The sequence below is a fragment of the Ictidomys tridecemlineatus genome, chromosome 2 (genome assembly GCF_052094955.1).
Source record: "Ictidomys tridecemlineatus isolate mIctTri1 chromosome 2, mIctTri1.hap1, whole genome shotgun sequence".
NCBI lineage: Eukaryota > Metazoa > Chordata > Mammalia > Rodentia > Sciuridae > Ictidomys > Ictidomys tridecemlineatus.
This window is the reverse complement of record NC_135478.1, coordinates 137,772,956-137,794,012: the sequence shown is the minus strand read 5'-3', so window position 1 is coordinate 137,794,012 and position 21,057 is coordinate 137,772,956. Positions and strand designations below refer to the sequence as shown.

At 35.0% G+C, this 21,057-nt stretch overlaps 1 protein-coding gene across 6 annotated transcripts in view; it reads right to left on the bottom strand.

The window, feature by feature from the left end:
* The window catches only part of Amph (amphiphysin), a 226,875-nt gene that overhangs the window by 42,930 nt on the left and 162,888 nt on the right, over window positions 1-21,057 (bottom strand). For all 6 annotated transcript variants that reach the window (XM_078039845.1, XM_078039844.1, XM_078039847.1 and 3 more), the window contains exon 12: window positions 2,628-2,744. In XM_078039845.1, coding sequence (XP_077895971.1) covers window positions 2,628-2,744 — 117 coding nt within the window. The remainder of the gene's footprint in view (window positions 1-2,627; window positions 2,745-21,057) is intronic.

Genomic DNA, 21,057 nt, shown 5'->3' with positions numbered 1-21,057 from the left:
TTCTTCTTTAGGGAAAGAGAAGAGATGTGATTGGAGCTGGACAAGGAGACTACTCTGCAGTGAGATGACTCAATTGCAGCCCACAGGAGACCAGAGAAATTTATTACCAGGCCCCAAGGAAAGACTCCAGGGACACACACAGAGTTTGCCCTACCCACAGAGTGTTTCCTTTAGAACAAAGACTTTTGAACATATAATCAAAGTGGGGATTTTTGTTTGTTTCATTCTGAGAGAACCCTTTAAGCAGAGAATGGTAGTGTACATCTGTAGTCCCAGAACTTGGGAGGCTGAGGGAGGAGAATCACTTGAGCCTAGGAGTTCTAGGCCAGCATGGGCAAGATAGTGAGATCCTTAAAAAAAAAAAAATCTGTCTTAAATTCACACAAAGCTGCATAATTTGTGGGTTAATTTAAGTTGACATAAAAGATGTTTCTCCCTTGATTTAAATTAACAGACAGAAATATTATGGAATCTCACCCACTATTTATAGCATCCACTGCAGAAACTTTTGCTTCTTCCATAAAAATAAGGAATTTTGCAAGTAAGGTGGAGGAAGCCCCCAAGAATTCTGCTATCTGCATACAACAGCAAAACTTTGAGAAGGATGTGTACGTGATTACCTGGACATACATTTTCTACTTTTCTTGACCACCAGGTAGAACCCTCAAACTTGCTAAGGTCTAATACTCCAACTGTTCCCAAAATATATTTTAGAGAATATTCCAATGAATGTTAAGAAAATCTTGATTAAAGCAGTTCTACTATCAACCAAATTAGGGAAACTCTAAGTTACACAAATAGTTCTGTAAGTGTGTGTTTATAGTTGCATGACTTCTAAGTGCCCTTCATATTCTAATGCGTATTGTTATTAATTTCCTATGAGAGGTTCAGTTTCCCAAAATATTTATCCAAGAGACCCATTATTTTGCAAGACATATTTAAGGTTAGTGTCTGGCCTAGTTAATTGGCTACCTATTATAATATTAGAATTTTACTGTTATTGTTTTACAAAAGGGAGGCCTTTAGATACCCAATCATATTCTAGAACAAAGAGCATGGATTAGAGAAAAGCCTTATTTATCTAGGTCCATATTGAACAATTTGTTTCCCAATTGTTTACTGTAAAGTACCAATAAAGCTTCATGACCAGTAAATTGAGCTAAGTCTTAATTTCACAATAAACTTTCATTAATTATTTTATAGTATATTCTAGCATCTTTGGAATTGTTCAAATTCAAATGTTAGGCTCCAATAATATCTGAAATATTGATATGTGAGCTAGGAGCATAGATCAGGGATATAGCATGTATTGAACATGCATGAGACTCTAGGTTTCATCCTCAGCATCAAAAACAAACAATAAACACAAAATTTTGAGTCCATTTCCTTCAACTAACATAGACAATTGTAAACCAACCATATTCCAGAGGAATCATATGCATGTCATCAAAGCACCTGCTATCAATATCTCTGACAGAGAATCTTTTTACAAAAACTATTGGAATTTAGAGCAAATAAATCATGAGCAAGAATACATTTGGATAAGGAAGGCTAGTTCAGATCAAACTGTAATCAGGATTACAAAAGGGGATTTCTGCAAGGTGGAAGATGAGCACAACACTGTTAAGTCCAGACTCTCAAGACTGTAAAAATTTTCTATTGGGTCATAATCTCATGGTTATTTCAAATATGCCTTAACTTGCAAAATGCAATGAATAAAGTAGAGAAAAAAGGAAGAATAATAAGCTCAAAGCCAAAATGAAAATTTTATTGAGAGAACTCATACAACATTATCATGGAAGCCTGGACTCTTTTGAGAGCAAATGTTCATTACTCTGTGAGAAATAATTCCTGGAAAAACAGGAATGTATGGTTATGCTAGCCCTGTGGGAAGAGAAAACTAATGGTAGGGGGAGGTAGGGAGAATAATTGATGTTGAGGGCCAAGGATATAGCTCAGTGGTACAGCACTTACCTAGCTTGTGCAAGGCCCTGGGCTCAATCAGTAGTACCAAATAAATAAATAAATAGAATAATTGATATTGATAAGATCCTCTTTATACCCTCCCTTCCTATCAGGAAATATATATTGATTGTTATGGTTTAGATGTGGTGTCCCCAAAAAGCTCACATGTGAGACAATGCAAGAAGGTTTGGAGGATAAATGGTTGGGTTATAGCTTTAACCTAATCAGTGAATTAATCCCTAATGGGTTAACTAAGTGGTAACTGGAGGCATGTGGAGTGTGGCTGAAGCTAGTGGTTCATTGGGGATGTATTTATGAGATAAATATTTTGTATCTGGAGAGTGGAGTCTTTCTCTGCTTCCTGATCATCATCTGAGCCACTTCCCTCTGCCATACTCTTCCTCCATGATGTTCAACCTCACCTTGAGCTCTGAGGAATGGATTCTGCTGTCTATGGATTGAAATCTCTGAAATCATGAGCCCCTAAATAAATTTTCCTCTCCTAAAATTGTTCTGGTCGAATCTTTTAGTTGCAGCAGCGAAAAAAGCTGACTAAAACACTGATCAAAGATAATAGTCAATTTGAAAAAGACAGCTGTCATTGTTTTTTATTGAGCTTATGAAGGTTTATGAAATATCATCCTCAAACAGTCACTTGATACCTGAGACATGGGTGAGTGGGTCACTCCAGCAGAACCTGCAGATACCACCTCAGGCTTGAAAGGGTCAAAGTCCAGATCCAGTAAAGTCTCCTCTTTCTTCACCTCAGGAACTTCATTCTGTTAAAACCAAGCCAATAATGAATCATCTTAACCTGATTCAACTTCATGATATATCCCATGGAGATATCCTCTAAGATAATTATTCATCTCCCCTAAACATACTCTGATAGTTTACCATTTTGTGGCTCATCCACACACTTCTAAATTCACTCATGTGGTGAGAGAGGAAATAACTAACTGTTCCTGACTAATCTAGATCACAACGGGCATGTTTCAGGCTCCAGTTCCTGTTCTTTGTCTAGTATAAAGTCCAGTCAACAAATAATGTCTTTGAGAGGTGTTCTAATGCTTCTCAGACGCAGGGATCTCTTTCACTGTTAGCTCAGAGAACTCAGGTCAAACAGTTAAAGATGAAGAAAGACATAAAATAGGTCAAGACTTATACCATATTATAGTGACCCTCTGTTGTGATGTTCCTAGATGAAGCCAAGGAAAGAGACCAATGTGTACTGCTGACCCCATCTCACCTGCCTCATCCCCTCAGAGTGCCCTATCCCTTTATTTAGTTTTCAAATGATCCATTCTTCATGCATATTGTTGTTTCCACTGTTTGTACATGAGAGGGAAAGTGAGGGAGAAAAGAAAGAGAACTCTCTGGGAGAGAGCCATGCCCCTTAACATTCTCTGCAAAATGATCCCCACAATAACACTCTTGATTAGAAAAGAGATAAGCCAAATAAGACAGGATGAAAGTCCTGCTATGATAGTAACAAAAACCTAAAACATTAAGCACTAACACTTGTTCATTTACTTGTGGTATCATCACATAGGCAAAAGACAAGAGCTTGAAGTTTGTCTAACCCAGGCTCAAGTTACACAGTACAGGGTAGAACTGAGCCATAATACCCATGAACTATGCAACAATGAAGAGAATTGCAGTTAGTTTCACACAAATTCAAATTCAATGTTTTTCATATTTGATACGTTTCATTTTTGAACATTTTGTCATCTTGAAATTAATAGGTCACACCAATGGGTAAATTATTGCATGAAAATAGAAATGTTTGGTGCAAGATATTTAAAGCATAGGAGTTATTTCCATTATTATTGGTCATGAGCATTAACTTTTCAAAACTTAAAAGTGGATGAAAAGCTGGGGGGAAGGTGCAATGAATGATAGTTCGTTTAGCATATCCACACTCACTATGAAAGGAAAGCTCTGCTTATATATCAAGTTATTAGCCTTATTAGCCTTTTCCATTTTACGGCATGATTGTTCATCATATACTTTTTAAAGTTTTGTAAGGACAATGTTCTCTGAGAACCTTTCTTTCTTTAATAACTATAATCACAAAACCAATTCTATTGCCCTATATTCAAAATCTGCATTACTTTTGTTTTTCACCAATTTTTGTATTTGTATTAAAATTATATATTTTAACTTACACTTAAGAATGTTCAAGATATTGGTCTAAGAACTTGATGTATCTGAACATCACCCATGTCAATGAACTTTGGTGCATTCTAGTGGTTCAATATTATTGCCTTTAAAATGGTGACTCTACCATATACTCCAAACTGCATTTTCTCTGCATTGTCTAATATAATCCCTACTCAAAATCAAGTGGGAAATGTTATCAGTTCCCACTTGCAGGAACCAGAACAGGTTGAACAAGGTCATCTATTGCCCTATTCCTATGCTGCAGTGCAGGACCACAGCAAGTCGCCAATGCTCCAGTGCCTTCTGGGCCACTGCTGATCTCACATCTCTCAAACAGGGACTCCTAGGATCTGCAAGTTCACCATACAAATTTATGACACACAAATATGTCCTTTATTCCCTCATGAGCCTAAAGAATATACTTAAAGAAGCATGAATGAAAACTCAGAGATCATGTATGAAAAGAGGATTGCACTGCAGTGGGCTATGCTCAGACTTTGGTTGAGATAATCTGTACTTACACTTCAATTTTGCAACTTGCTATGTGCATCTCCCTGAGCTTCTTTGAGACTTATTTTCTTCATGCATAAAACAGTGGTAACAATACCTAGTAGAATTACCATGATTAATAGACAATAAATGCACTCTACATAATATAGAGGGGATACTTAGATGAATGTTAATATTATTAATGATTATTAACAACATAGCTCTATAACAACATAATGACTATAAAGCCATAGCTCTATATAATTACTATCATCAAATATTAATAGTATTTCTTTGACTGCCTTCAAAATGTGCATCTATTTTCTTAAAGCTCAATTTCTACTAGGTTTACCATTTAATTATGAGAATTATCTCTTAAAACATATATATCAAAGAATATTTTCATAGAGCTCAAAAAAAGGACAAAAAGGGATTGCCTGTTTACAAAAATTATGATTTAAAGGGGCAGAGAAGTACTACAACTTCATCATTGTGTTTTGAAACATAGTGAGATGTAATTTCCCTTAACACAGCAAGAGAAAACTAATCCTTTCCCAGGCATTTCACCTACCTCATTGTTACAGTCTATCTAGTGTGGTCCTGGTCCCAACATTCTAAGTTCTTGGTGAACTTGATCTTTAGTACTCTTTTTGCCAAAAAGAGACTGGAAGAAGTGACCTGGAATGTGCTTCTATGAAGGGAATTAGATATGGAAACCACAGTGGGGGAAAGCCATCCAACGGGAATGTATTAGAAGTTACACTAATCTTCTATGCTATGTTTCATAAGGCTTCTTCTCACAGGGACATCCAAGTTTATCTGTATAGCACTGGACCTCTTCTGACATACATATACAATGTGAGCATGAACCTTATGACTAGAAGTTGCTCATTATAGATGGATTTTATTTCCCTGTGCTTTAACATAGGGCTGACCACTTGTCATGCTTTGGCCATTGGGTATTACTCAATACAGAGTAAGCAAAGTAATGAAATGTGCTTGCATGGTCAATTTGCATTTTTGTATTGTTTTGTTTTCCTGCTATTCACTTTGAAATGTGCAGCCATGGATAACCACTGGTCCAAGGAGGATGAGACACATGGAGCACACTTGGAACCATCTAATTAAATTTCCCAAAACCAGTGAACTGGTGTAATGCTTAAAAGGAGCTAGAGAAAAAATAGACACATCATATAGAGAGGAGTCACAAAAAGATCACAAAATTTCTCAACAGAATTAATGAAAGCAAAGAGACATGGGAGCACATCTTTAAAGTTTGAGAGAAAGACCCTGCCAACTTAAAATTTTATGCTCCTTGAAAATGCTTTTTAAACCCCTTTCTTTGACACTCAGGAGACTCAACTCAAAGTGCATCAAAGACCTAGTCACTAGGTCAAAGACCTTGTGTCTAATAGAAGAAAAAGCAGGCCCAAATCTTCACCATGTCAGTTTAGAAACTGACTTCCTTAAAAAGACTCCTAAAGTGCAAAAAATAAAATCAACAATCAATAAATGGGATGGACTCAAACTAATAAAGCTTCTTCTCAGCGTAGGAAACAATAACATGAACAGAGAGCCTACAGAATGGGAGAAAATCTTTATTACATGCACCTGAGATAGAGCACTCATCTCCAGGATATATAAAGAACTCAAAAGACTGAACACCAAAAAAAAAATAACCCAATCAACAAATGAGCTAAGGAACTAAACAGATACTTCTCAGAACGAGATATATAATTAATCAAATATATGAAAAAATTTTGACATCTCTAGCAATTAGATAAATGCAAAACAAAATTACTCATCCCACTCCAGTCAGAATGGCTATTATCAAGAATACAAGCAATAATAAATGTTGGCAAGGATCCACATTGGTGGTGGAACTGCAAATTGGTACAACCAATTTGGAAAGTAGTATGGAGATTCCTCAGAAAACTTGTAATGGAATCACCATTTGACCCAGGTATCCCACTTCTTGGTTTATACACAAAGGACTTAAAATCAGCACACTACAGTGAAATAGCCACGTAGCAGCTCAATTCAGAATAGCTAAACTATTGAACTAACCTAGGTGCCCTTCAACAGATAAATGGATAAAGAAATTGTGCTATATATTCACAATGGAATATTACTCAGCCTTAAAGAAGAATAAAATTGTGGCATTTGCAGGTAAACAGATGGAACTGGAGAACATCATGGTAGGTGAAATAAGCCAATCCCCCAAATCCAAAGGCCAAATGTTTTCTCTGATATCAGATGCTAATTCACAATAAGGTGTGAGGGGCTAGAGAAAAATAGAGGTATTTTGGGCTAGGCATAGGGGAGTAAAGTGAGGGGAGGGGATATGGGAGTAGGAAAGAAAGTAGAATGAATTGGACACTAATACATTATGTTCCTCAAAAAAAGAAAAAACCAAAAATAAATGAGCTCACACTTCATCTCAAAGCCCTAGAAAAGGAAGAGCAAAACAACAGCAAATGTAGCAGAAGGCAAGAAATAATTAAAATTAGAGCAGAAATCAACAAAATTGAAACAAAAGAAACTACAGAAAAAATTTACAAAACTAAAAGTTGGTTCTTCGAAAAAATAAATAAGATCGACAGACCCTTAGCCATGCTAACGAAGAGAAGAAGAGAGAGAACTCAAATTACTAACACACAGGATGAAAAAGGCAATATCACAATAGATGCTACAGAAATACAGAAGACAATTAGAAATTATTTTGAAACCCTATATTCCAATAAAATAGAAGATAGTGAAGACATCGATAAATTTCTTAAGTCATATGATTTGCCCAGACTGAGTCAGGAGGATACACACAATTTGAACAGACCAATATCAATGGATGAAATTGAAGAAGCAATCAAAAGACTACCAACCAAGAAAAGCCCAGGACCGGATGGGTATACAGCGGAGTTTTACAAAACCTTTAAAGAAGAATTAATACCAATACTTTTCAAGTTATTTCAGGAAATATAAAAAGAGGGAGCTCTTGCAAATTCATTCTATGAGGCCAACATCACCTTGATTCCAAAACCAGACAAAGACACCCCAAAGAAAGAAAACTACAAACCAATATCTCTAATGAACCTAGATGCAAAAATCCTCAATAAAATTCTGGCAAATCGGACACAAAAACACAACAAAAAAATTGTGCACCATGATCAAGTAGGATTCATCCCTGGGATGCAAGAATGGTTCAATATACGGAAATTAATAAATGTTATTCACCACATCAATAGACTTAAAGATAAGAACCATATGATCATCTCGATAGATGCAGAAAAAGCATTCGACAAAGTATAGCATCCCTTTATGTTCAAAACACTAGAAAAACTCGGGATAACAGGAACTTACTTCAACATTGTAAAAGCTATCTATGCTAAGCCTCAGACTAGCATCATTCTGAATGGAGAAAAATTGAAGGCATTCCCTCTAAAATCTGAAACAAGACAGGGATGCCCTCTATCACCACTTCTATTCAATATAGTTCTTGAAACACTGGCCAGAGCAATTAGACAGATGAAAGAAATTAAAGGCATAAAAATAGGAAAAGAAGAACTTAAACTATCACTATTTGCAGATGACATGATTCTATACCTAGAAGACCCAAAAGGGTCTACAAAGAAACTACTACAACTAATAAATGAATTCAGCATAGTGGCAGGATATAAAATCAACCCACATAAATCAAAGGCATTCCTGTATATCAGCGACAAAACTTCTGAAATGGAAATGGGAAAAAACACCCCATTCACAATATCCTCAAAGAAATAAAATACTTGGGAATCAACCTAACAAAAGAGGTGAAAGATTTATACAATGAAAACTACAGAATCCTAAAGAGAGAAGTAGAAGAAGATCTTAGAAGATGGAAAAATATACCCTGCTCATGGGTAGGCAGAACTAACATCATCAAAATAGCAATATTACCAAAAGTTCTCTATAGGTTTAATGCAATGCCAATCAAAATCCCAATGGCATTTCTTGTAGAAATAGATAAGGCAATCATGAAATTTATATGGAAAAATAAAAGACCCAGAATAGCAAAAGCAACTCTAAGCAGCAAGTGTGAATCAGGCGGTATAGCGATACCAGATTTCAAACTATACTACAAACCAATAGCAATAAAAACAGCATGGTACTGGTACCAAAACAGGCGTGTGAACAAATGGAACAGAATAGAGGTAACAGAGACTAATCCACAAAGATACAACAATCTTATATTTGATAAAGGGGCTAAAAGCATGCAATGGAGGAAGGATAGCATCTTCAACAAATGGTGCTGGGAAAACTGGAAATCCATATGCAAAAAAATGAAACTGAATCCTCTTCTCTTGCCATGCACAAAAGTTAACTCAAAATGGATCAAGGAGCTTGATATCAAATCAGAGACTCTGCATTTGATAGAAGAAAAAGTTGGCTCTGATCTACATATTGTGGGGTCGGGCTCCAAATTCCTTAATAGGAAACCCATAGCACAAGAGTTAAAAACAAGAATCAACAAATGGGACTTACTCAAACTAAAAAGTTTTTTTCTCAGCAAGAGAAACAATAAGAGAGGTAAATAGGGAGCCTACATCATGGGAACAAATCTTTACTCCTCACACTTCAGATAGAGCCCTAATATCCAGAGTATACAAAGAACTCAAAAAATTAAACGATAAGATAACAAATAACCCAGTCAACAAATGGGCCAAGGACCTGAACAGACACTTCTCAGAGGAGGATATACAATCAATCAACAAGTACATGAAAAAATGCTCACCATCTCTAGCAATCAGAGAAATGCAAATCAAAACCACTCTAAGATACCATCTCACTCCAGTAAGATTTGCAGCCATTATGAAGTCAAACAACAACAAGTGCTGGCAAGGATGTGGGGAAAAGGGTACACTTGTACATTGCTGGTGGGGCTGCAAATTGGTGCGGCCAATTTGGAAAGCAGTATGGAGATTCCTTGGAAAGCTGGGAATGGAACCACCATTTGACCCAGCTATTCCCCTTCTTGGACTACTCCCTAAAGACCTTAAAAGAGCGTACTACAGGGACACTGCTACAATGATGTTCATAGCAGCACAATTCACAATAGCTAGACTGTGGAACCAACCTAGATGACCTTCAATAAATGAATGGATAAAAAAAATGTGGCATTTATACACAATGGAGTATTACTATGCACTAAAAAATGAAAAAATCATGGAATTTGCAGGGAAATGGATGGCATTAGAGCAGATTATGCTAAGTGAAGCTAGCCAATCCCTAAAAAACAAATGCCAAATGTCATCTTTGATATAAGGAGAGCAATTAAGAACAGAATAGGGAGGAAGAGCATGAGAATAAGATCACCATTAAACAGGGATGAGAGGGGGGAGGGAAAGAGAGAGAGAGAAGAGAAATTGCATGGTAAAGGAAGGAGACCCTCATTGTTATACAAAATTACATATAAGAGGAAGTGAGGGGGAAGGGGAAAAAAACAAGAGAGAGAAATGAGTTACAGTAGATGGGGTAGAGAGAGAAGATGGGAGGGGAGGGGAGGGGAGGAGGGATAGTAATGGATAGGAAGGGCAGCAGAATACACCAGACACTAGCATGGCAGTATGTAAAAAGTGGATGTGTAACTGATATGAATCTGCAATATGTATACAGGGTAAAAATGGGAGTTCATAATCTGCTTGAATCAAATGTATGAAATATGATATGTCAAGAGGTTTGTTATGTTTTGAACAACTAATAATAAAATAAATAAATAGAGTTAAAGTGAGGAAGGGGGTAAAAAAATAAATAAAAATAAAATAAAATAAAATTTCCTTTCTTGGGCTAGGGCTATAGCTCAGTGGCAGAGCACTTGCCTAGCATATGTGAGGCACTGGGTTCAATCCTCGCATCACATAAAAAATAAATAAAATAAAGGCATACTTTCCAGCTATAACTACAAAAAAATTAAATAAATAACTAAAATAAAAAAATACATTATGTACATGACAGTGTGATCCTATGTCATGTACAACCAGAAGAATAAGAAGTTATAGTTTATCTATGTGTGGTGTGTCAGTATGCATTCAACTGTCAGGTATAACTAATTAGAAAAATAAATAAATAAATAAATAAATATGTCTTTTAAAAAACAAAAATTAAATTAATACTTTTCCAGATGCACAACAGAAATAAAAAATCACCATTAAAACCACATTAAAATTAATGTGGAAGGACATCTCTCTGGTAGAAAATGATAAAAAATGGAAATACAAACCTACAGAAGAGATGAAAAACACCAGAACTGATAATGGAATAGGTAAATAGAGATGATATTTTGTATAGTTTTATATCTTTAAAAGATAATTGAGGGTTTAAAGAAAAATAATAACAAAGTAAAGTGAATTTTATAAAATAGGTAAAATTAAAAACCATGAAAATAGCACAAAAACAAGAAGTAGAGAATTGGAATTATACCACTGTGAGATTCTTCTCTTTGTATTATATCTGAAATGGTGTCACATCATTTGAAGGTACACAATGATAGTTAGGATGCATACTATAAGTCTTAAAGCAACAACTAACAACACAACAAACTATGGATAATAAACAAAGAAAATAATAAAAATGTTCAAAGAATCCCCCTCAAAAAAATAGAGAAAAATAGTTAGAAGGGCTAAATGAACAGAGGAGACAGCAGGGAAAAAAATATCAAGGTATTAGATTTAAAACTCACCATATAAATAATCACCTTGAATGAAAAAATGGTCTAAACAATGTGATCAATAGGGGGAGATAATCGAACTGGATAAAAAAAAAATAGATCCACTTAAATACTCTCTAGAAGGAACTACCTTCAAATGCAGAAACATAAATAGGTTCAAAGCCAAAAGATGGTAAAAGATATAGGTTTGGAAGAAGTTACATGAACATCAAACAAAGTAAATTTAAAATCAAAGAAGATGACCATGGATAAAGACATTTCCTAAAATAAAAAGCAGTCAATTCCTATATACTTATAAATTAAAGAGCTTCAAAATATCCAAAATTAAAAAAAAGTTGCAAAGACAAATATAAAATCACATAATTTTATAAGAAAATAAAACAGTACCCCTTTTTCAGTAATTTAAAGAAAAAGCAGAGAGAAAATCAAGGTTAAAAAAAAATTAGACAACACCATGACCTAATTATACTTTTAAAACCTTCTATCCAACAAGAGAAGAGTATACTTTATTTTCAAGTGCACATGGAAATGTAACATGATGAGCAATAGTGAGGAACACAAAAGAGGTCTTAATAAATTTTAAAATATTCAAGTTATACAAAGTATGTTCTCTAATGCCACTGTAATTAAATTAATTTAGAAAACAGAAGGAACTCTGGAAAATCCAAATATTTAGACCATCCAAGATGATTTCTAAAACATCCACAAATAATAAACTTTCAAATAACTAATGAATAAAAGACCAATATGGGAATTAGAAAATATTTTAAATTTGATGAAAACGCAAACAATATATCAAAATTTGTGGGATTCTGCTAACACAGAACTTAGGAAAAATTTTACAGAATGAGGACTCTCTATATGATAAAAAAATCAGCAGCCTCATCTTCTTTCTTCCTCACAAACTAAGGGGAAAAATGAAAAAAAGTAAGCCTGGGAGAGAAAATATTGATAAAACCAAATGTTAGTTTTTTGAGAAGACCAATGAAATAAATAATTCTTTGTAATAAAATTATTAGCCAGACTGATCAGGAAAAAAAAAAAGAAAGAAGACACAGATTATCAGTTTCAGGAATGAGAAAAGGGGCATCATCCCAGATACTACAGATTTTTAAAATAATATGAAAATATTATGAACTACTTTATTCCAAATACATTTGACATTGTAGATGAAAAGGGCAAATTTAGTGAAAAATACAAATTACTAAAGTTCACTCAAAACACAGATAATCTAAATTGCTCTATATGTATTCAAGAAATTGTATTTATAATTTAAAACATTTATCAAAAACAAAATAAGTAAACAACAACAATAACAACAACAACAACAAAAAAAAACAGGCCCAGATGGGTTTCCTGGAAAATTTTACTATCTAAGGAAGAAACAGTAACAGTCCTACATGAAGTCTCCAGAAAACTGAAAACCAACAAAGATTTTCAAATTTATCCTATGAGGTAAGCATTATTTGGTATTAAAATTGGGAAAAAGATATTATTGAAGAAAAATAATAAAATAGACTAACATTCCTCATGAACAGACATGGAAACTGTAGACAAAGAATTGACAAGCTGTTCTCTCTCTCCCTATCTCCTACCCCTTTCTACCCCAAAATATATGTATAAGATAGCACATTTTGGTCATATAAGGTTTATTTGAGAAATCAATGGTTTGAAAATCAATCAGTGTAATTCACCAAACTAACAAACTAAAACAGAATACTTGTCTGATCCCCCTAATAGATTGAGAAATAACATCCACTACCCTTCAAAAGCCTCAACTAAGTAGAAATAAAAGACTACTTACTCAACCTGATAAAGTCATCTTATAAAACCTACAACTAATACTATGTTTAACAGTAAATTACTAGATGCTTTTATCCTAAGATCAAGACAAGGATGACTGCTTTACCATTTCTATTCAACATTACACTGGCTGTAGAAGACAATGAAATAAGACAAGAAAACAAATACACAGCCAGGCATGGTGGCGCACACCTGTAATCTCAGCAGCTCTGAGGCTGAAGCTGGAGGATCACGAGTTCAAAGCCAGCCTCAGCAAAAGCTAAGCAAGTCAGTAAGATCCTGTCTCTAAATTAAATACAAAATAGGGCTGGGAATGTGGCTTAGAGGTCAAGTGCCCTGGGTTCAATCCCCAGTGCCCTCCCCTCAAAAAATACACAGCATCTATATTAGAAAGAAAAAGGAAAAACTGTCTTAATTGCCAAAAAGATACGATGACCTATATAGAAAATCCAATGAAATGTACAAAATACAGAGTTTGGCAAAGCTGCAAAATACAGCATCAATATAGGAAAATCAGTTTTATTTGTAATAATTGTGTGAACAACCAGTGCTACAATAGCACTAAAAATGTAAAATATTTAGAAATAAAGCGAATAAAGAATGTGGAACAGTTTTACACTGTAAACTACTATAAAACATAACAAACAGAAATCAGAGAAGACCTTAATAAAGGGAGAGATACACTCTGCCTATGGGTCAGGCAACTGAATATTGTTGAGGTGTCATTGCCCTACAGATTCAATGTAATGCCAATTAATAGTATATAGGGTTGAATAGTGTCCTTCAATATTTATGCCCAACTGGAGCCTATGAATGTGACTTTATGTGGCAATAAGGTCGTTATAGGTATATTCATTAATTTCATACTGGTGATGGTTTTATGGGTGTATACATGTGTCAAAATTTATCAAATAATACACTTTATGTGCAGTTTGCAGAATGTCAATCACATCAAGCTGATTAATAAAAGACAAAAAGAAAAGAACCAAATGATGGAAGTGGTTAAGCCTAGGATAACACATTCTTTCACTGCAGTGTTCTTCTGCTACCTAAAAATGATAAGGTAAAGACCAAACTGCCATAAGAATATTTTGCTACATTAGTAGTAAAAAAAAAATAACAAATCGAAGAACTTATTTTAAAGAATTTTTTCAAAGCTATACATGGCGTTCACTATGTAAAAGGGGAAATTGCGACATTGTACAAAAAGAAATTAGTCACTAATATGCCATTAGGTAAAAATGTGAGTAATGTAACAGAGGTGATTCTGCTAGCTGTATTTGGGGTAGAAATGGGAGTTCAAAACCCAATGGAGTCAAATGTATGAAAGATGATTTATCAAGAGCTCTGTAATGTTTGGAACAATCAATAAAAAAAAAATTACAGTAAAAAAAAATAAAATGACTAGACTGAAAAAAAATAAATTTTTTTCTGGAAATTTATACTTTCTAATTTTTGCTTTTTTGTCCTTTTACTAATTTTTTTCACATTGACCATATATCTTTTGGGGCATCATTTTTAAAAGTTATGAAATAACAGACCTTGCAACTTATAGTTACAGCTACAAGACATTCAAGAATAAAACATATAGCTCCAAATCAGCCCCACAGCTACTCACATAGTAATTTCTTAAGTCATAATAAGTAGTATTACAGTAAGCCAGATTATCAGGAGGTCATAGGTACTATGTACAGAAATTCTTGATCTCATATTCTTTCATTAAACATATTTTAAGATATGTGTTTCATTAAACACTATTTCTCAGGTATTGTGTTAGACATTTGAAGTCCTCAAAGAGGTCAAATAGGTAGCTTAAAGTGGAAAGGACAAAGGGCGTTTTAGGAGCAAGGCCTATTAGGAGTTATTTTTCATGTAATATAAATTATTTTCATTTAAGAGTAACAAAATAATTTATAATTTCTAACAATGAATCAAGTTTTAGCATTTTGTGAATGAGTATGATGAAGCAGCAGCCAGGGGAATTTCAACTTCATGGTTGGAAGCCTATGACAAGATTGCTGTAGATGGAGAATTACAGTTCACATGAATAATAATATTAACTATAGTATATTGACAGGGTTCAAGCATTTTATATTTGCAATCTTAGAACGGAACATCTTTCAATAATTTAAAATAATGTTGTCACGTATTAGCTCCCTGTATGCCATACATGGAATGAAAAGAATGGTACAGTGCAGATCTTTCTATTCACAACCTAGACTTACCAGTTGCTCTCCCATCACATTTGCTTTTAGTGCCTACCCTCATTTAAAGAATCCTGCAGTGCCCTAATGATTAGACACACAATAAACTCAACTTTTCTAGGGAAGTGCTTTTCTAGTTTTTTGTTGTTTTGTTATTTTTATGGAACAAGTTAGTCAACTGCAAAGTCGTTCTTAGTGCAGTATGTCATGGGTTTTATATACACTATGACTAAGAGTATAAAAGTTGACAGTATTGAGAATAAAGAGAGTAGAATGGTGGAATCAGCCTATACTTAGAATGAGTTTCTGTTATGACCAGTGGATTAACCTGGTTCCAAGAAGATCCTCCTACCACTACCTCTTAGTATTTACCAATATCACTGATGCATAACCACCTGAAGAATTTACAAATACTGAAACCCAAGCAAGTTCTGGAATACATGCATCCCAGACACTAAAGAGAGAGGCAGTTAAATAAATTTGATCATTTACTGGATGCCTCATATCTGCTATTATTCAGGTGCTTAAAATGCTGGCACCCTGTGACACTTTGCTTCCCATGACTGCCCTCAGAGCACCATGGTATGGCAGAAAAATCATATGGGTTCGCTCATCTGATAAGCAGGAATAATGACATAAATCCCAGAATCAATGTCAATGTTAAATTATGTAGACCTTACATATAATATATTCAAGGAACACAGATATTTTATTAGAACCTCTGGAGTCTGAGAAGCTTAGAAGATTATAAAGATAAAGATAAATAATAATTTAAAAACATTTTCATAATATTATATGATAAATAAACTGCACTGCTTAGTTATGTCTGTTCAAGGAATGGAGTAATGATATTGATGATCCACCAGGGTGATAAACTGACTAAATTTGGGCTTGATGCACACTGCAATTTTTCTCCCTTACAAATTCCATCTTAATAATTCTTTGTGTCTTAAAATAATGTTAACATGTTTATTTTGAAAAACAGCAAGTAAAAGAAGAAGCAACTGGTCCAAAAGTATCCTACATTGAAAAGAGAAGCCAATGTACTACTTAAAACAAGGTTGCAGACACCCAGCAAGTGAGTGATGTGTATGTCCATAATTATAAGCAGGCTTCATCAGGATTGCAGAGAAAAAGGAGGCCATTTCATGCACTGATTTTGCAAGTTGAAAACCTATTTCAATTTAATTGGCTAGGAAAAATTGGATGATTTTATAAACTTAAAAGGAAAGATGCAGTGCTGGGCTGTAAAACAGAGATATGTGTGAAAAATAAATGGTATTAAATTGGTCTCAACACTCACAGGGCTGAAAGACTATGCTCATGTCTTGTCTGACAGCATAACAGACATCTCCACAGGAGCCATGAGCAGGCTTGGAAGAATAAGCTTGAATGCTCAAAGGATAATCCCTCTGGATTTGTAAAAGGGAAAACCATATCAAAGAGAAAAGATATGCAACATTATTACTGGGGGAAAAATTAGGAAAAAATTCTGGGGTTTTCTGCTATGGAAAAAATATTCTAAAACAGACATTTCTTCTTCCTCTCTGCCACTGTACAGGAAAAGGTGCTCCTAGACTTTGAGAGACCCACCTGCATCTGAGAGGACCAATGCTTTTAAGCATATTTCTTAAAATTTTCTAAGTCCTTCTCTGGTAGTTGAGACCAGTTGTGGCTGTCAATCCTGTCTGGTCAGGACCACACAAGTCTGCTTCAAGACCTGCATTGGACAGGATCTACATATCTCCTTGTGGAGTACTGTCCAAACCTATTCCATATATAGATTTGATCATATGCCCCAGGAATTCTGGGCTCATATTTTTGGGCTTGTCCCAGAGCATGGGGGCCAGGTCTGTTTTCAGGAGGATGATTGGTGAGTAGACTGCTCCCCCAGGCTGGATAGCATTTTACTTATGGAATCCCATTAGACTAGGTACGAAAATGTTAATGATATGCTCATTTCAAATGACTCAAATTATTAATATGGAAAAAAATACTTGCTCAGGAACAGAATCCTTTAGAAAGTCCTTGGAGAGAGGGGAGAGCACATTCAATTGAAAGTCAAGTCATCAAGCTGGAATAAAATGTAGTTCAAACATTTTTTGAAGAAAAAAGAGAAAATCTTGCATTTTGTGTACATGATTGCTTTATTTTTTACAAATATCCTGTTAAAAAATCTTGTTTCTATCCATAGATTTGGTTTCCAGGGACATAAGATCTTTTAAATTTTCATTTCCTAAAATATTTCACCAAACATTTATTTCTCAGGAGCAAGGTATTTTGGATGGGGGGCAGAGAGATTGTTTGAGAAGCTCTGACTTAAATGAAGTTAAATGGAGCTTCTTTTGTTGCAGAACTTCCCAGAGTCTTTAACATGCTGACATGCACTACAAAAAAAGAAAACATGAATGCAGCCCCTCCTTTTCAGCACCTCCTTTTCACAGCATCCAATGAGATCAGTGTTCCTCAAGAACACATTTTTAAAAAGTGTTATTTTAGAAGAATAATGCTGGAACCACATATAGAAGACTTTTTCTATTTATGTTTCTGGGAGGGAAAAAGAGGGCAGGATAAGTTAGTTCTCTAAAAGGTCTATTTTTGTAAACAATGAACCAGAAATGCAAGATAAGCTTTTTGGTCTGACAACCGGGCATCTCCTTATGAGTCAGTAAAGACTTTTCCTAGAGAAAAATCCCATGATATAGTTAAGGTGTGGGCCATTAGAGGGCTCTGTAGGCCTGATAGATCTCTATTTTCAATACCAAGACACACTGAGAGAATCACTATGTGATGACACTGGGTGGTGTGAAGATGACACTCTGACACTTAGAGTGAGCTATACCCAGACTGGGTGCACTTCAACCATTACATTTGGAGCAAACAGCAGGATTAACACAAATACTTTTTTTTTCTCCATTAAGTTCTTGATAAAAATAGCAAACTGGAGATATAAACTCATCTTCTAAATGTAGGGCAATTCAATTAGAAAAAATTAATATTAAAATAAAACTTAAAAGGATCATTGAATATGAATGTTATCTGGGTAAACCCTTTTCAGATACCTCTCAGCTTTCTAGTTCTTGGTACTTCTTTGTGGTCAGCAACTCATGTTCTCCACACATTGATTGCTATTTATTCCCTTTTACCCATTCATCAGTATACTGCCAGACACATTATATCAAGATAATGCAATCCATTCACTTATAACATGTAGCTTGGCATATAGTGTGATCAACACATCTAATAGTGTAAGCACATTGATGTATCCAACCTTCCTAAATAAGGAACATTTTTAGTCATACTATGTTTTAATATTATAGATATAAATGGACAATCAAATGTACACCTGGCTTAGTTGGAAGAAATCTATTAATTCACTGTGATAGTTTGTGAATGAGGAAATTCTACCACAGATTTGTACCATGAGAAATCCTGATTACCTGAAACCACTGTGGTTCCCACAGTGGGGTCCCAAGACCAGCGGCATCAGCACCAATAGAAAGCTTGTTAAAAATGTAAGCTCCTGACCCCACTCCAGACCTAATGAATCAGGAATTCTGCTGGATTGGCTTAAACAAAACAAAATGGCTATTTATAGTTATAGATGAACAAGCCAACTAAAGAGATTGTTAAAACATTTCAGGAAAAGACAGGGTCAGCATATTCTTAAATAAAGCTAGATTATCTCACTAAATAAGCCAGAAAGGAGACTGAAATACAAATCCTGCTTCGCTTCCTCTCTCTACATCTTGACATGAGATGAGTGTCATTTAGTCAATGGAAACTACACTTCACGTTGTAGTCCGGGGTCCAACTGCTGGAGCTAAGTTCCTTTGCAGATTCAGAAAAAAACGACAGAAAACCCTTTCTGTCTCCTTATATCTCCTTCTCATGTTTAAAGAAAATGTATCAACATTCAAATGTAGAATCCTCAAATGCAACCCCATAATAATGTCTCTGGAAGTTTTTTTTGTTTTTTTTTTTCAAATTTGGTCAGCAACCAGCAACCAGTGCTGGTAGAGAGGTGTCCTGGGGTCTGTCACAAAGTGCTAGCAAAGTTCAGAGGGGGCGGTTTCACCAGTGATTTGTGTCCTGATAGGAGCAGTAGCTGGAGAATGGATGTTTCCATTTGGAAAGATACTTCCTCTCCCTTCCCCAACTCTTTAACTTTTTCTGTCACTGTCATGCAGCAATAAAAGCAAAAGTTAATGTTCCCAGAAGTACTTAGGAACCTCTATAGGCATTTGTAATTTTCAAAAGTGCTTTGAGTTGTTTTTTTTTTTCTCCCACCATCAAGGGTCCTTATCTAGGTGCCTGTAAATCTCAAATAAAAAACATTTAAAAAGAAAGAACACTCTGAACCTCATTGTCACTTCAGAACTAGTCTATGTGTCATGTTCTTGCCACTTCAGTTGCTTCATCTTCTAAATGCAGATGTCATTACTGAGTACACAGGCTTTAAGAGGACAACCATCTCTACTAGTGATGGAATTGAGAGGATGCTCCTGGAGGGTCAAGTAAAAGTACCTGGGTAAGAGCATAATTCCCCTAAAGCATTCTCAATGTGAAAATCATGTAGCAAAAGAGAAGAGTAGCAAAGAAAAGGGGACAGTACAACTTAGAAATCATTGCTGCTAAAGCTTGGTGTCGGAGCAAATGGCAAGAGCTGGGTAAGATCATGTGCCCTAGCAGAGCCATCCCTGGAGGCATCTGTGTATCTACAGATGGAATTTGCCCATGCATCAGTCAACATACAATTCCCCATCTCAAAGGAGATGCTAAACCACACTGCAAACTCTAGTTAGCTCATCAAATTCAGCATCCTGTAAAAACAACCTAAGAAGGAAACCACATCTCAGAAACCAATGCACCCATTGACAAATGCCTCAAAAGGGATAATAAATAATGATTTTTCTACTGCATCCCTCCTGAGTTCAACTTTCTGACCTTCTTGTTATTGCTACTATACCTGAGAGGTGACTAAAACTGGGATATTAAACATAACGTTATTATTGATGTACTTGACAATTACAGTATTATTGTTAGCACCTCTAACAAAATGTAAATATAGTAGGGACAGGTCTTCAGATAGCTATACTTGGGACATGTGTACCCAGGCATCTTTCCAAACAGTGTGCACCCTAATATTCCCATTTGCTGAGTCATAGAAATGATAGAAGCTGAATGGCAGAAGACTTAAAATTATTCAGCCTTCTAATTTTACTTTCCTATTCTCTACTACGAGTCATTATAAAAGAAATAATAGAAGACACAAATATAAATTAGTTTATATACAGATATTCACTGAAATGCTGGGGAAGTAATAGAAAAATTGGAAGCCACCTGTGGCCAACAATTAGGGGTTGGTATATCCAATGATAGAATAGTAGGCTTAAATAAATTTCTGCAAAGACATTATTGTGACATAAAATCATGCTCAATATATATTAGTAGCAATCAAGATTATATAACAATACAATACTCAGGGTGGAGGAAAGACTAAAATGGTCCAAATTACATTAGTGGATATATCACAGTGACATGATTTTAGTGATTATGAAAATTCTTCCTGTTTTTTCAATATTTTTCTAATTTTCTATAATAAGTACAATGTTCTTAGTATAAAAAACTAGAACATTCATACACTGTACATTTCCCTTATAAGAAAGCTTTAGACACACAAAGTAATTAAAACAAACCAACATGACAAGTAAATTCATATTGCTGATTATA